Source organism: Ochotona curzoniae, unplaced genomic scaffold (assembly GCF_017591425.1).
Source record: "Ochotona curzoniae isolate NIBS_2020 unplaced genomic scaffold, NIBS_Ocur_1.0 scaffold_3890, whole genome shotgun sequence".
NCBI classification, from domain to species: Eukaryota; Metazoa; Chordata; class Mammalia; order Lagomorpha; family Ochotonidae; genus Ochotona; species Ochotona curzoniae.
The window spans coordinates 919,366-936,506 of NW_024467115.1; the positions used below are offsets into that span (position 1 = coordinate 919,366).

Below are 17,141 nucleotides of genomic sequence, written 5' to 3' on the forward strand. Positions count from 1 at the left end.
GGTGAGACACAGACGGCAGCTTTGCGACGAGCTGGGGACAGCCTGAGGTGAAGCAGGCACAACTGCTGCCACTCGCTCCGAAGAGACCCGGGCACGCCGAGACCAGGCGAAGCCTCTAGCTCCAGCCCCTCTCCCCGCAGGGACTCCTTGAGGCTGAGCGGCAGTTCCGCGCCCCCGCGCGACACCCGCACAGGCACTTGGCGGGGCGTGCCAGGACTTGGGGACGCGGCTCAGGCTGAGCTCGGGCGGGGAGGCGGCGGCAGCACCGGAGCGAGAGCTGCGCGCACTGGGACTGGAGAGTGAGTGGTGGGCTGGGCGGCGGCAGCCGTAGCTGCGGGTGCCTCCCCGCCTCGCCGCTTCGCAAAGGCAGCACCGCCTCCTGGGCCGGGACCTTTCGGCCGGGTCCTCTGCGCGTTCCCGGGCCCAGAGCTGGCGCACGATGCGCCCGGCTGCGTTCTGATTGCCACCGCGCCGCCGCCGCCTCCGCCGCGATGATCCCCCCCGAGCCGCCGCAGCAGCAGCTGCAGCCGCCGCCGCCAGCCCCGCCGAACCATGTGGTGACCACCATCGAGAACCTGCCGGCCGAGGGCAGCGGCGGCGGCGGGAGCCTGTCCGCGTCCTCCCGGGCCGGCGTGCGCCAGAGGATCCGCAAAGTGCTGAACAGGTGAGCGGCGGCGCCGGGCGAAGCGCGGGGGCCCGGGCTGTGGACACTCGGCCCCGGGGCTCCCTCCGTCCCTCGGACGGGCCCCCGGGTCCTTGGGGACTGGGTTGGGTTCTGGCGACGACGCGCCCCGCTCTAGCGGCGAGGCCGCGGCAGCTTTGTCCCGGCGCGGGGGATCCTTAGAGTGCGGAGCCTTCGGGCCGGTCTGTGGAGCGAGTTGGCGGAGAGGCGTGGATTTTTCGTCCCGGGCTGCCGGATGTGTGCCGGCACTCGCGCTCTCGCTTGCGCGTGTCGTTTCACTTCTCTTTTCCAGTCGTACCCCAGTTCTGCGCTCAGGGGTCGGAGGGGATCCGGGACCCCCGCGGGGAGGAGGCGGGAAGGCGCGGGGCTGTGCAGACGGGGTGTAAGTCTCGGCCTCTCGCTGCTGTCCGCCCCGCCCCGGCGTCTCCCAGCTCCGTGCTGGGGATGGGGTCGCGACGACGTCCTGGTGGTGGGAAGGGGATTCCACCTCACCTGCCTGGCGCCCCAGTAGCTGCCCCGACTCTGGAAGAGGCCGCTAAGGCCTGGACCAGATCCACACAAAGTGCGAAATGTTGCGGGAAGGAGGTGCCCGGCTATTCCGAAGCTGGCTAAAGCCAGGGGAAGACGGTCGCCGGGTCCCTGGCGCGCCTCCACTGCTGGAATTCGCGCGGTGGATTCGCTGAAAACCCGGGCATCTTAGAATGAGGCTCAGGGGTGCTGTGAAATGGGGTGGTTCGGGGTCTCTCTGGAGCCCCTTACTCGGTTGTGATGTCAAAGGGACCTTTTTCCATTCAAGTAACAGGAAATGATTGACGGTCCAGCACAAAGAAATCACCTAGCTAACGGGTAGTGTGTGTTGGTTCGGATGCGTGCGTGCTTTTCCATGCATTTGTAGGGGGTAGCTATAGATTCCGTTGTGGTACTTTTTGGTGTAGCTGAGATTCACCTAGCATCTAAAGCCCAAATGGAAACACAAGATGTATAAAAAAATAGAAGCTTGTAAACGTGTCGCTACTTAGGGAATATGGTTTAATTCTATTATATCAAATTCCAAACCATTCGGGAATTCCTTGTGACGATTTAATGTGCGTTTTGGCTGGTTTCTGTATGCTTCTGTTTATTATGGAGCAAGAAAAAATTCTCTGTGAAGAGAGACTTGAGTTGGTAATAGCAACTCAAGTCTTCCATTTGTAACTCAGAACAACTTCAAAAAATATGGTGCTTGCAATAGGCAGAATAATAATGAGAATGAAGCTCAGCATGTAATGTGCGGCTTTCCTGTTCTTCGTGAATATTTATGGGTTCTTTCTTTCTTTCTTTCTTTCTTTCTTTCTTTCTTTCTTTCTTTCTTTCTTTCTTTCTTTTTGGAATTGCAGATTCTATGGCATTGGCTGTTTAAATTTTTAAACTATATATATATTTTTCACTATTATTTTTCTTACAAACTAGAACAAAATCCTTAGTGTAACAGTACATTTACCTTTGCTTAGTTACCAGCCACTTTTTGATGTAATGAGGAACCTTTGCAGTAACAAGGTCGCCTAGTTGGGCATGAAGAGTGAGGTGTTCCCGGTCGCTCTGCCCCTGGGCAGCTCTGTGGCTGGCAGCAGGGCTCTGCATCTCCTTGGCTTGTGGTTCTTCATTTGTAAAACATGAATGTGCTGGTCCTACTCATATTACCTTGATTTCGAGAACTATGAAATACTGAAGAAAACACTACACAAGTTTACATATTCAACATATATCATTGCTTAAGGTGAGTATATAGGAGCAACATGGGCAAATAAAAAGTGAAGTCCTAAGGCATCATGGGTATAACTTCATGTTGTCCAAAGTCTTCTCTGGTTCGTGGCATGAGTTGTAATCTTCCTAACACATAGGGAGAAACCTGGATTCAGTGTGGGTCGATGACATTTTTCTTTCAAAGTTCGGCCACATTTTAACTGCTGTATTTTGTGTTGGCTGAATGGCTTTTTCTCTTAAGTAATGAGTGTGAAGAAGTTGAATCTTTGAAGAAGAATATCTTTGGTATGGAAAGAGAAAACATTGTGAATATTTAAAAAAATTTAATGCAATGATTTCTTTAGCATGCTAATGGGCTTGAACTTTGTGCCATGATTGTGTCAATAAGGTAGAGCATTGGTATTGGCTATTGAGCTATGGGGTTCTAGCTGGAAACACTTTCAGGGAGAATGGAATTGTAGAGATCCTGTGCTAGCGTGGTGTGAACACTCATGAAGTATTAGAGTAGTTAGTAAGAGTGGTTAGTAAGGTCTACAAGGCTGGCCCACTCGGGTCAGTTATAAGCTTTCTTGTTTTCTAGAAACTCTAGAGTTTCCATTTTTCTCCTTTTTTTGTCTATTTTCCTCCTGATATTTCCTTCTTCCCTGATTATTTCATTTTTTTCACCTGCAAAGCCCTGTCCAGTCATTGTCTTTGGTTGTTTTTATCCATCTGCCCCTAGGCTGTAGTAATATAATTCCTAGAAGAAAGTAGATTGCAAATCTAAGACCAAGGAGCCAAAATAAAAATGATCTCTCCAGCTTTTGGCATACTGATGTACAGAGCTGCTTGGGGTCTCTTCAGCGACTGCGTGGGGCATTGCAGCAGCTGTTAGCTTTCTGATAAGCCAAAGGGCGGTGCTGAGAGGCAGGATGGTGTGATGGGATCCGAAATATTAGACCTTGAGATGGGCAAGCCTGGTGAATTGCTTTCCTGTGGTCAGAGTTACCTGCCAACCCAGGAGAAATGCAAGCACGTATGCTACCTCTATCTTGTCTGCCTAGGGAGAGTTGAGTAGAAAAGTGCTGATTAATAATTAATTAAAGGTACTTTCTCTTAAGAAGCTGAGAATGAAAATGCAGTGTTACCTTAATGAAATCTGCATTCTATTATACTGCATAATTTGATTTTCTTGGTTTAGCCAAATGTCTGCTCCCTTTAAGAGATCCTGGGGTTGAGTTGTGGCATTTTTTTAATGCCAACTGGAGCATCTCATTGGCTGATTCCCTTTCTGTGATGCAATTGGATTAAAATATAATAATATCTGAAACGCTTGTGAAAGAGGAGAAGCTAGGTGATGTTTTAAATCAATTGATGAGACAGGTCACATTCTTCCCCTTGTCCTACTCAAGATGGTTTGGTGGGGTGGACCTTTAACCTAGCAGTTAAGTTGCCCTAGTTCCACTTGAGAGTACCTGGCTTTTGCTTCCATCTCCCATCCAATGCAGATCCTGAAAGGAAACGGTAATGGCTTGGTAACTGGATTTCTGCCACACAAACGGGTAATCTGGAGTATGTTCTCAGCTCCTGGTCCAGACCTGAACATGGTGGGCTTTTAGCAAGTGAACAGTAGATGGGAATGTTCTCTTTCTCTCGCTCTCTCAAATAAAAATTTTAAAATAATTCTTGGCAACAAGGCTGTCAGAAATACAAAATTTAAATGTGTGGTGATTACTACTTGTCTAATTTCCAAAGAAGTACAATAATGTATGACTCAAATAATGAAAAGGTATGACAAACTCTTCTTCACTTGTTTCTTTGAAATACTATTTATTATCCTGCCGTGGGCCAAGGTATATGACACAACAAATAATATTTAAACGACAACACTTAGTAACCCTTTCACGGAAATTGCTGACCAAGCATGATTTTTAGAAGTATATGGAAGTGGATATTGAAGCCAGTATTATGTCATAGTGGGTAAAGCTGTCAGCTGTGGTGCTGACATCCCAAGTGAGCACCAGTTGGTGTCTGGACTGTTTGACTTCCCATTCAGCTCCCTAGTAATGGCCAGGCAGGACAGCAGAAGTTGGTTCAAGTGTTCTAATCGTGGGAGATCCAGCTGAAGCTAGAGGTTGATGGCTTCCGCTCAGCAGAGCCATGACTGTTATAGCCATTTGAGAAGTGAGTCAATAGATAAAAAAAGGTTTATCTCTATGTCTCTACCTGTATCCAAATCTGACTTTTGTATAAATAAATGCATTTTGTGTAAGAAACATATCAGGGTGCATAAAATGTTTCTCCTTTAAAATGGTTAGTGAAATGTTTTTGAAAAATGAATGATAGCTTGTTTTGGGTTTTACATGTGTTTACTTGTTCCTATTTGAATATTATATTTCCAGCTCTTAGAGAAAAATAACTATAAATTGGGACTGACATTGTGGTATAATGTGTTAAACCTCTGGTGCTTGAATCCCATATTTGATTGTTGATCTGAATCCTGACTGCTCTGCTTCTGATCCAGTTTCCTGCTAATGAGCCTGGGTGACAGTAAAACATGGGTTAAAGACTTGGACCTCTACCATCTATGTAGAGACCAGCATGGAGCTCCTGAATTCCAGCTTCTGTCTGGACCTGGCAGTTGGGACCATTTGGGGATTGAAGCAGTGGATAGAAGATCGTCTTTTTCTGTGCTGCACTGTCAGTAACAAAAAAGGAAAATGAGTCTCTAGCTTCAAAAAATGTGTATATGGTGACCCTGAATTGTCCATTTATTTAATTTGACACTGATTTCCAACCTCCATTTTCTTTATTATTCTCAGGTTTCTGAAACTATTTGGAGTTGTAAACTAAGAATCATTAAGGATGAAACATAGGAACCCTGGTAGTTTACATTAGCACTGTGCTACTATGTAAGATGTCACAACGTATATGCATAGCCTGAGTCATCAAGAAAGATGGAAAGTACATTGTGAACCAGTTGAATGGCTGGCAAGAAATAGGGTTATGTCTCAACAGGGTATTATGTCAATTGATGAGAACGTATCATTTAAATGATCCTTTTCTAACAAGTAAGAAGCCTTCTATTAAGAAATTAATAGTGAGGCTCTTCTACTAGTTGCTCCTTCCAACAGATGTCAAAATGAAAAGAGGAGATCAGCTACTAATAAGGCTAATTGACACAAAATGCTCCAAATGAAAATGGGTGGTATAATTGAAAACAGACGTTTCTAGTAAATACAGGATGTCTGGAAGATTCATTTGTTTTTAACCAGAGGGACACATTTATAAAAATAGTAAAAAATATACAGCACACTGTTTGTAAACAGTGTGTGCAGAAATACATTTCCATAGAAAAGGAGTATACAGTTACCTCGGATAATGGTGACGCTTTTCTAGGTAATTAATATGAGACAAAATAAATCTATCTTAGTCTAATTTTTCTTTGACCTTTTACTTCCTCAGAATCCTTTCCTGCCTTTGAACCATCATAATAGATGTCTATTTTTATGTTGTACACTAATATAGAAATACATGATATAGGAAATTGAGCTGGCTGCCCATGTAGTTCTAGAGTTACTTAATGAAAGAGATGATTTATTATTTAGTTGCCACTTCTCATAAAACTTTAATGTAGAATGTGAAAGGTTTTAGGTTATCTTTCTTGCTCAACTGAGTTCATGCCAATGAACACTCATAATATATTGTTCAAACACATTCATTCTTGATTGTTTCTCTTCTTAAAGATTTGTTTCATTCATTTGAAAGAGTGATGGAGAAAGAAGGAGTGACAGTAAGAGAGACATAGGGATAGGAGGAGAGACACAGTCTGATCTGGGCAGGAGCTCAGAACTGCATCTGAGTCTCTGCCACTGATGGGTGGCAGGAGTCAAGGCACCTGGGCCATCTTCTGATTTCCTTGTTGCCTTTGCAAGGAAAGGTCAATTAGAGTGGTTGGGACTTGAGCCAGGACTCTAGAATGGGATACCAATGTCCTAAAACCTGTCTTAACCCAGTGTAATATGCGGGCCTCTGGATTATGTTTCTCAGGAAGTAAGCTTAGGAAGTACAACTCTGGTAGACATGTGCTGTTCATATATTTTCCAAGTGTGGCATGGACACAGGCAAGCGTGCATTCATTTATTCTCAATTACTGTGAACTGGGTCTAATACTTGAAGACATTCTTGAAGTGAGGGACCTCAAAATCTAAGTGTTTTGGATAGTGGTTAAGACACCCATGTCCAATATCAAAGTGCCTTGGTTTGATGCTTGGCTCTACTCCTGATCCCAGCTTTCTACTGGTGTAAATATGGAGACACAGCAATCATTACCCAGGTATTTGAGTTTCTGCCACCCTCGGAGACCTGGACTGAGTTCAGCTTTTGGCTTCAGCTAGTCTCAGCCTGCACCATTGCAAACATCGGCATACTAAAATGGTATGTTAGAGCTTTGTTTGTCCATCTCCCTGCTTTTCTTTATATATCTTTCAGACTTTCAAATAAATTAATTAAAAAAAATCTTAAAAAGAGAAACCTAACTGGGGATTTTGTAACATTAACATTCTTAGGATTGTTATATGTTATGCCTAACTAGATGCTTCCAAATATCTAGATTCAGGAATCATTTCAGTAAGTTGTTTAGTATGAAATTCCCATTAAGCTCAATGTTCTTATCAGCATTAAGGAATAGTTAAGAAGAAATTTCATTAGAAGTGTCAAGGTGACTAAGAAAAACCCCCATGTTTTATTTCTTTGGAAAATGTAAGACCTCAGTGAGTGGCAACATTAGTGTAATTTGTATCCATGTACTACTATTTTAAAAAAATATTGCTTTCTGTTATATTTAAATTTTGAACTTTTTCTCAAGAATATTTACTTATATGCCTCCAAAATATTTACTTATATGGCCGTGATGATTTTAGAAAGTGCTTTATGCATGATTTAGCAAGTTCCAAGATTATGAATGACCCATTCTTACTGCCTCATATTTAAAAAAATAATAATTAGGGAAGAATAATAAAATAATTAGGGAAGACTGCTGCAACTGACACCTAATAGATTTTAAAATCAAAATCATATTCAATAAATCTAGGTTTAGAATGACATTGTTACTATTTGTAATCATCCCTAACTCTGAGGAAACATGGAGTACTCGCCTCTATATTGCAGTAGACAAACATTTTCCCTTGTTCATGGTCTCAGTCACATAGTCAGACGTGGATTCAGTACTATTGATAGTTTTCTCTATGTTGGACATAGCTGGATCATAATGATGAACCAGGAGCCATAGGCTCGTCTCTGGGTTCCAATGGTAGAGCTTATATTATTTTTCTTTCTCTCTTTCCTTCCTTCCTTTCTTCAACAAATGCCACTTTATTTATTTATTTACTTATTGTCTCAGAGAGAGAGAGAAATCTTCCACATCAGTTGCGTGTCTTGGTGAGGCTGAAGCCAGAATACTGGAACTCTAGGTCTCCCTACTTAGGGATGGAGCTCCAACCTCGAGACATCAGCTGCTGCGTGCCAGGGTGACATTAACAGACATGCTGGAATCAGCAGCAGAGGCAAGAAACCATCCAGGAACTCTAATATGGGATGTAGGTGGCTGTCCCAAGAAGCATCTTAACACTTGCCAAATGCCCACTCCTTGTTTCCCCTTCAATATAACTCATCAAGAGGTGATTTAAATAAAGAAGAAAAAAAGATAACATATGCTTTCTCTAAAAAATGGTTAGGTATTCAAAGTGATGTAACAGGAAATTCCTATAATTTGGCTGTTTCTGCTTTAGGAACACTGGTCAAAAAAGGATTGAACCCACAGTAAAATTACATGACTCGTACATAGGTTCAAGCAGCGGGCCTTTCTTGGTGAATGCAGTTGAGTTTGTTTCATTTAATGAATTAAGAAAAAGAGAGAGAAGCAGCCTGTAATTTTCGTGTACTTTCAGGGCCTTGGGAGAAAAGAGAACAGATTTTAATCTCTTCCCACTGAGCATGTCAAGATCATTGGATTCTTATACAAGAAAATAAGGTTTTCTGCAAATATTAATGTTCTGACGGTGCATAGGCAACCATTTCAAGGTCTGAGCATGTGTTTGTGTGTTGCAGATAGGAGAGATTTACAGTGTGAAATGCATGATGCTGAGTTGGTGAAAGAACTGGGTATTTTACTATATAACTTGCAACAACTTAATGAGTGCTTGAGTTAACGTTAGCATTTAGCCAGTGGCTTCAGTTCTGGAATTTTACATTATGAAACAAAAGTTTAATATTATAATGCATTATGTTTTTCTCCTAATAGCAAAGATTATTATCTTTTCTAGGTGGCAAAACACATTTATGTGTCTATATAGTCTAGGACTTATAAATAGACAGAGGAGGGAGAGAAAATGCTACGCTGGAGCCAGGACAGGGGACATCTGGCTGGCATTTGCTTTTGCTTGGGTGAGAAACGGGCAGGGTAGGAACTTGTGCATGGATAGGTGAGAGAACAAATGACCGATAGTTAGATATAAGAGACTGGGGGAGGACTGAGTGTCCAGTTTCATGGCATTATAAAATTGAAAGAAATGGCAGTAGAGTGGATTAGGCTAAAATTATAGCATGAGGTCAAATAATAGAAAGCCTTAGGTGTTCCAGTAAGCAGTTTGACTTCTTTCTGTGAAGAATAATAATTTTTATTATTGTCTTTGTATAAAAAAAAATATCAGCATCAGAGATAGGCCTGCACATGCTATTCTAGGCAAAATTCCCAGGATATGCGGAGAGGAGTGGTGTGTGGGTGTCAGCTGTGAGGGCACTGCAGGCATTTAGGTGAGAGAAAACAGCAGTCTGAGTGGAAAGGAGGCAGCCACAATGGAGGGCAATAAGAACAGAATGTGGACCAGGATCAGGGAAGGAAAGGTTCCTTTATTTGGGGGATGACACCCAACAGTGCCGGGAACATGGCGAATGTTCCACATTTGTTTGTTAAAAAGGTGTGTAACAGCTACCACAGCGAAGCTAGCACACTGAAGCAGCCTGGGGTGCTGGGAGAGCAGAGCAGACAACCGGGAAGATATAGCCCTTCCGAGTGTGGCCCTCACAACCAAAGCACAAAGACAGACAGAAACTGAGAGCGTGGATGTTGAGATAGCTACAGCAATTTGGCAGAGCACTTGTATGAATTCTATCCTAATGTTAAAAAAATTGGGTCATATATTTTGTTAAGTTTTTGTTTTGTTCCATTTCATTTTCCTAAAATTGATTCTTGTTGCATTTTACCAAAGCATTATTTGAAATCAATTGACTCGGCAGCGGATGGGTCCCGGGACAGGGTGTCTCATGCCCGGATCCCATAGGCCCGCCATCATGGGCACATGGTGAACCGGGCTTGGGCGGCCAGGGCACCATTTGGTGCCAGGCTTTGCCTCCTGGCCGCCCGACAGGGGAGCTCTGGGATTTTGGTGGTTTGAATTGCTGCTTATGTGGCTCCACGTTGAACCCGATGTGTTTCTGCGAGGTGAATACATCCTAAAGTTTCCCAATGACAGTTACTCTTCCTTTAAAGAATGTGTTACCACTTAGCAATGCTGACCACCAAATACCAGTTCATGCTAAAGCTTTGGCATGGGTCTTGTCCAGTAGACGCACTAACTGGATTAAGGCTACCGCCAAGGAGCACGTGGGCTGCGTTCTGATCAGGTAACAGTGAAATCCCCCTTGGCACAAGTGTGGACTGGGACTGGACGCACCAGGCTGGACCAGACCCCAGCACTGTCTGGTGCTCCTGAAGGACCAGGATAGACGTGGGATGGACTAGGCTAGGTCGCAACCCCTACTGAACCATGTGTGAGCCGTATGTGGGAATGGACTGGACGAGCCATGGCTGGGCTGAAATATCCAACAACAAGAACCAGCTTGGAACGAAAGCTAGTCAGGAACTGAGTAGGGCTGACTCATGGACCCACTGGCATGCGCAAAATCCGGCACTGGGACAGGTTCTGATGGAGGAGCCTGGGCAACTCCTCTGGCAGGACACAGACCCCACGGGTAAGCGCAAGAAGCATGAATGGAAACAGCCCAGAGCGGGCCACAAGAAGTTTCCCACTGGCATACATTAGGCATGGATTGGGGGCAGACCAGGCTAATCAGTTAACGTCATCACTGGCAAATCCGAGCACCAGAACAGAGTAAGGGTCGAGCCAGGTTTGGTTGCGATAAAAACCAGTCCACACTACAGAATGCCAGGATGAGGTTGACTGTGCCGGATGTGACTGCAGTGCCCATCCAGCACACGTAAGAAACAAGAAGGGAGGGGACAGAGCCAGCGGGGGAATAAGGGGTGGTTCCCCTGCTGGACAGCTACTCCCACTGGAGAGCATGAACTGGGATGGAGGCAGACCAGACTAAGCAGGGCTACAACACCTGTGTGGACTAGATCAGGGAAAAGCCAGGATGGGTGGATTGTTCCTATGGGTGCAACCTACAATTAGAATGGGAGAGGGCCGTTTGGGCATAGCCGTAGCATCAGCTGACAGAAACTGGCTCTGGGGGCTAATCCTGTCAAGTTAAACTGCAGATCCACCTGGAAAGTGCACAATCCGGGAGTGAGAGACCTGGGAGGGAAATAGTGGGTTCCCCCCTCTTGGGTTACCACTCCCACGGGAGGGCACGAGAACTAGTATGGGGGCTGGGGTAGCTAGACAAAGAGGCACTCAACCACACCCGTGAAGGCTTGACTGTTGAGCTGGTTAGATGGATCCAAGCTTCAATGCCATTTGCCATGTACAAGAGCCAGGGGGGATGTGGGACAGATTGGACTGGTCTGCCACACATATTGGCAAACCAGGGTAGGGGGTGGGCCTGGTGGGGGTTATTGTGGGCCGCTCTCATCAGGATGCAGCTCCCACTGGTTTAGGTGAAGACCGAGTATGTGCTGTGCAGAACCAGGCTGGACTGCAACACCCATTGGTTCCAGTAGAAGGCAGGGCTGAAAACAGAACCAACCCAGCAAATGCAACTACCAGCTGACCGGGTGATGGACTGTGCTGGGCCCTGTACTTGCTGGTGCATACAAGTATCTGGCCTGGGAACACCTCAGACGAAGTTTCTTTGGTGATCTCCCCAATTGAAATGCCAGACTCAGAACCCTAACCATGAAGGGACAGAAGATGGAACAAGTTAATCAACCACCTCAGCTATAGGTTGGCAACAAAATACCGGGCAAATAGAGACGCTATGATGGACAATGTCAATTAATGGATTTTTCAACAACCTCATCGTGTTTGGAGAGGCAAGATTGGCAGCAATTTCAAAACTGGTGACCTATTGAAACCACTTCAACGAGCATCTCGGAGCATGCCCCACATGCGGGAGTTGGGGTGGGTGGGAAACTGGGTGGGGCTTCTCCTTCCATATCCCCCTCTACCTCAGATATATGAAGGAAACAATATGGAAATAATAGTCTTACCCAGTTTCCTGTAGCCCTTGACCCTTTTTGCCCAAATTAACTATGTAAAGATTGAGTAAATAAAAACAATTATTATTTTTAAAAAAAAGAAATCAATTGAAAACCAAACAGTATTTTACAATGGGAAATGTGAGAAGCTCTTATCCTAACTGAATTTCCAGGTGGGAGTAGCAGTGAGTCTGGATTCTGGGGTTCACGTAAGCAGAGATTTGGGGCATATCTCTGTCATTAGACTGGGGCTGATCATGGCACTGCATATCCATATGTGCCAGAGGTTGATGTGGAGGTTGTAGTGTAAGCCTGGTCATTGGAGAGTTGGGAGGTAGAGCATTCCAGGAAGAGACACTAAGTCGAGACAAGCAGCAGGTGTAAAGAACTGAAAATGAAGGCTGGAGTGCAAGAAGCTGGGGAGGGACTGGGGAAGGAGATGAGAAAGACAGACAGATGCAGATTTTAGATGGGGAGGAGAGAAAACAGAAGAAGTGAAGTGGAAGTTGTATCTGGCTAATGACTTAAAAAACCCACTCTGGCTGCTATTGGTGCATGAAGTGTGGGAGATGTGGGAATTGAAAGAATGAGATTCTGGAAGCTGGACTGTCTGGCAGCCATAGAGGTAAGAGGAGTATCTGTGTTTGGAGTGATTTGCATGGGGAAGTGCAGTACAAAGGATGGGACAAGTGATTTATGCAGCAGCTGAAAGAAAGGGAGGAATAAAAAAGGCCCTAAGTTGTTGTGCTTGAGCAATTGAATAGGCAATGATACCATTTTTTAAAATGGGGAAGGAATACAAGGAGTTTTCAAAAAGTCCATGGAAAATGTGTGTTATCGAAAAGCAAGCATACAAGGATTTCAAAATTGGTTTGCACCAAAATAAACTGATCTGCTAATGGCATTTATTCATTTATTTTGTAAAGCCTTTGCACCTGGGTTTTGGGTATAAAGTCAAGAATTTACTTCTGGCAAGTTAAATTAGAGATGTCTAATACAAATGTCAAAGGACATCTGGAATAGGGAATTCTAGGACAAAGTCAGGCAACCCTAGGTCCTGGATATGTGATTGCCTGGAGATGTTGTACAGATAGAAGAAAAGGAATATTCTAGGGAGTACACCACCCCTGGAGTGAAGCAGAAGAGTCAGACTTAGTGGAAGAACTGGGAAAGGAGAGATTTGGGTAGGAGGGATGCCAGGAGAAGGTGGTGACCAAAAGCCAAGGGAAGGGAGCCTTTCCAGATGAATGGGATGAGAAGTCCACTGTGATCAGAGTGATAAAGGAAACGTCAAAGACAAGTTCACCAGCTTGGCAGCGTGGAGAAAGCTGGGGGGCTATGACACTCTTGGGCTTCACAGAGTGGTACAGATGGGCACCTGGCGGAATGGGGTGAAAGGGAAGGAGAGGTGTGGTGTTCATGACTAAGTTTTACCTTAACAAGGAAGACAGTAAAGGGAGTCTTTAAATAAGAAAGCTAAGACTATTGAGAATGGTACAATGGAAGGGTGAAAATTGTATGTGCAGGGAGGCATGGGCTCAAGGAAACAGGCAAAGCTTTGAACAGGCTCTGGTGGTGAAACCTTAAGCACAGGAGGAGGGGCTGATCTTTGAGAGTAGTAAGGATGCTGCCCATAGTATAGAAAGGTGGGGGGAAGAGGTGGCAACGGATGAAAGTAACTTAGTAGATTTAGTGGTAGGATTAAAAGGCAATGTCTGGAGGGCTGTCTTTCTCAGGGAACCATGAGGCCAGGCATTAATTATAAGTTAAGGTGCTAGGTGGTGGAGGAAGGGTGTAAGGTATTTGCACAGAGAGCAGTGGGAAATCTTCATTTTGAAGAGTCAGAAAGGAAATATCTTGAAGAAGTGCTATGTGTTATGTGTGAATTTGATAGTATGTGGGGGGCATGTGGTAGGGGTGTGTGATGGGTAGAAAGAAGCTACCGCTATTTAGAGTTTGCCTTGTTAAGGATTAACTCAGAAACAGATCTGGGCCCAAGTACAAGCCAGCACTTTCAGGGAATTCAGACAGGAAGAAGAGAGGGTGTGAGGCATGGTGTGTTTGAGGCAGCTCAGTAGGACTTGGGTTCTAGTTATATTTGCCAGTGTGGAATGAGGCAGAGGTAGGGAGGAGGAAATTTGGCGACCTTACCAAGTCATGGCACAGTGGGTTAAGCCACTGCTTGCAACACCTACATCCCATAATGAATGCTGGCTTGAATTCCACTTGTTTTATACCTCCAATCCAGCTCCCTGCTAATGTGCTTAACAAAGTGACAGAAGATGCCTGATACGCCCGTTTCCCTGCCAGCCATGCGTGAGACCCTGATGGATTTTTGGAACCACAATGGCTATTGTGGTCATTTGGGGGAACAGAACTAGAAGATTAATCTCTGTGTGTGTGTTTGTGTGTTTGTAACTCTGCCTTTTAGCTAAAACCTTTAAAAAGAGAGATCTTTCCTGGCGATCTCCTAGAGATCCAGTGCCTGCGCCATTGGCGTGTCCTCTTTAGAATGTTCTAGGTTCTGCCTCAGGCCAGTGACTGAACTCTGAAGGGCCTGGATTTTCTGCTTTGTAAAGCAGTTAAAGAAATTCTAGTTCTTCATTTCCCCTTAGATGTTTGGGATATTTGTAATGAAATAGCATCTGAGAGAAAGCCTGGAACACTGCCAGGTACTGTGCTGTTGATCACAATATTAAAAGGTGCGCATGGGGTTAGGATGGCTCTGAGCTGTCACCGGCCCATGAGGAATGCTGACGGGTTTCCCTGGCTAGCAGAGGACTTCAGGGCAGGCTCTGCTTTGGCTCTGCGTTTTTCCCTGGAGCATTGGTCAATCTGAAGTGGAAGCACCCACCTATAAGCACTGATGCTTTTACTTTGTTTAAGGAAAGCCTGTTCCTGAGCAGACAGACTAGGCATCAGGTGTGTGTTCTAATTGTGCATCTCAGGATGATGATTGCTATGTACTGCCTCCGCGGCAGTACTTGGGCCGTGCTTAGGAGAGCTTACTAGGCTTCAGCAAAGGGTCAGTGCCTTTTGACCTAAGAAGGTTGCAAAATGAGCCTGGGGTTAAAAGACTCCTTGGAGGCCCTGCCCTGGGTGGACTGAGAGGCTCAGAGGGGAGGCAGAGAGCAGCTTTAATGTGCTAATGAGGGGAAGCCCAGATGCTGGCGGGATCAGTGGAGCTCTTTGTGATGCCGCTGGGTTCCCGGGGTTGGCTAGAGTCTCTATCCGTCTGGATCCTGCAGCATCCTGGAGAAACACTACGCTCTCAGATAGAGGGTCCTTTCCCCAACAGATAGCATTACAGACTGCGGCACTGCCAGTGGGTGGGGAGGGCTTGTGGAAAATCCCAGGGAGGGGTGAGTGGCTGAGGAGGCAAGCAGCAAGGCGGGAACAGGGGAGGCAGGGATTAGAAGAAGGGCCAATCTGTCTGGGGTGCTAGTGTGGTCTGAGACAAAGGGCTGGAAATGGGTGTTTGCAACTGTCTGGAATTAGCCATGTGTCCTTCACAAACGTCAAGCTTGCCGGGGGGCCTTCAAACCTGTCTGAAAGGAGGTGAGCTGTGCTCAGAACAGTGTGAAGCATCATTCAAAGTAACCCAACAAAAACCTCCACTGCCCAGGAAGTGCATTCTGGTGAGTTCATTCAGTGAGGGCTCCAGAGCACCAGATGGGGGGGAGTTAAGGCTGCCCCACCAGGTGGGAAACAAGATGGGCCAGGGAACTTACCTTCCTTCTATCATGTTTGCTTAGCAAGAACACCATGTTAACAAAAGTTGTGATTATGTTGAACTCATCTGCTGTTGAAGAAGCTGGAAAACCAAAACAGCATTGTCCATGCTGCCTCTGGGTTTCATCATGAAGTTGAGAGTCGCTCGTGTCTCCAGAAATATAGGTTTGCAAATAGAATAGACAAATGAAGATGATCAGTCTGTGATATTTTGGCTTCTTTTGTCACCTACTTTCCTGCACTGAATTTTTCTGGGGATACAAACACATTTAAGTTTAATAACATGTATATACATAATATCCCAAGCAATACCTACTAGGTATTATTTGCAAGAAGTCTATTCATCCTTCTCGCTCTCTCTTTTTTATTTTTATTGGAAAGGCAGATATACAGAGAGAAGGAGGGACAAAGAGGAAGATCTTCTGTCCATTGATTCATTCCCCAAGTGGCAGCAACAGCTGGAGCTGAGCTGATTCAAAACTAGGAGCTTCTTTCAGGTCTCCCACACAGGTGCAGCATCTGCAGGCTTTGAGCAGTCCTCTACTGCTTTCCCAGGCCACAAGCAGGGAGCTGGATGGAAAGTGGAGCATCCTGACAGGACATGAACAGGCTCCCATATGGGATCCCAGGTGCTTACAAGTGAAGGATTTAGTTACTAAGCCATCGTGCTGGGCCCCATCTCTTTGTCTTGTTCCATTTCTTTTGTCACACACGCAAGCTCATTCTTTCTCTCTCCATCATCCTTTAGTAATTTGGTTTCCATATTTGAAAATGTTGTGAGATTTTCTTACGATAGTGTCTATGTATGTATATTTGTAAATATTTATGAGATAGAGAAAATAAGAGACAGAGAGTCCCCACTCACTGATTCATTCTTCACATGCTCATAGCAGCCAAGAGGGATGTCTGAAGACCACAGCTGGGAGCCCAGCTGCATCTCTTAACTACTCAAACTGGAATCTGGAGGTGGAGCCGGGAATGGAACTCAGGTATTCCAATGGAAGACATAGATGTCCTAAACAGTATCTTAACTGCTAAGCCTAATGGCTACCTCTTTACTTTTGGATATTGGGGATCGGGCAGAGAGCTTAGAGATTGCTCAAGAAGAATGTTTTCTTTTTTAAAGTGTTTCTGTTTTGGGATGCAATACATTGAAATGACCTAAGAAAATAAGAGCATTTGGTGTGGAATTACCCATTGGCTCACTCTCTCTGACAGTGCAGCTATGAAATACCCCGTAGGCTTTTCTCCCCACTTTCCTAACACTTCAGTTCTAGGTGACAATGACTATTGTGGCTCGGCTTTACAATTTTAACTTCTTTGGCCTAGTCTTACTCTAGCGGTTTGTGTTGAAGGATTTTAGTACTGTTCAGACAAAAATCCTTTTTAATGATAGTTTTCTCCTTTTCTAAATGCTTTCTATTTATTTTCTTTCCCATTTATTTTCACTAAAAGGAGACATGCTTTTTGGACTGACCTTACTTAGTAAAAGCTGGATGCTCTTAAACCTGAAGAAATATAGGCAATGAATTGCTTGCCTGCTCTGGTTTTAGAAAATTGTTCATT

General features: G+C 45.0%; 1 protein-coding gene across 1 annotated transcript in view; it reads left to right on the plus strand.

Moving 5' to 3' along the window:
* Nucleotides 1–491: 491 nt before the first annotated feature.
* The window catches only part of SLC35F1 (solute carrier family 35 member F1), a 398,948-nt gene continuing 382,298 nt past the window's right edge, over nt 492–17,141 (plus strand). The window contains exon 1 of the mRNA XM_040965276.1: nt 492–664. Within this exon, the coding sequence (XP_040821210.1) occupies nt 492–664 (173 nt within the window). The remainder of the gene's footprint in view (nt 665–17,141) is intronic.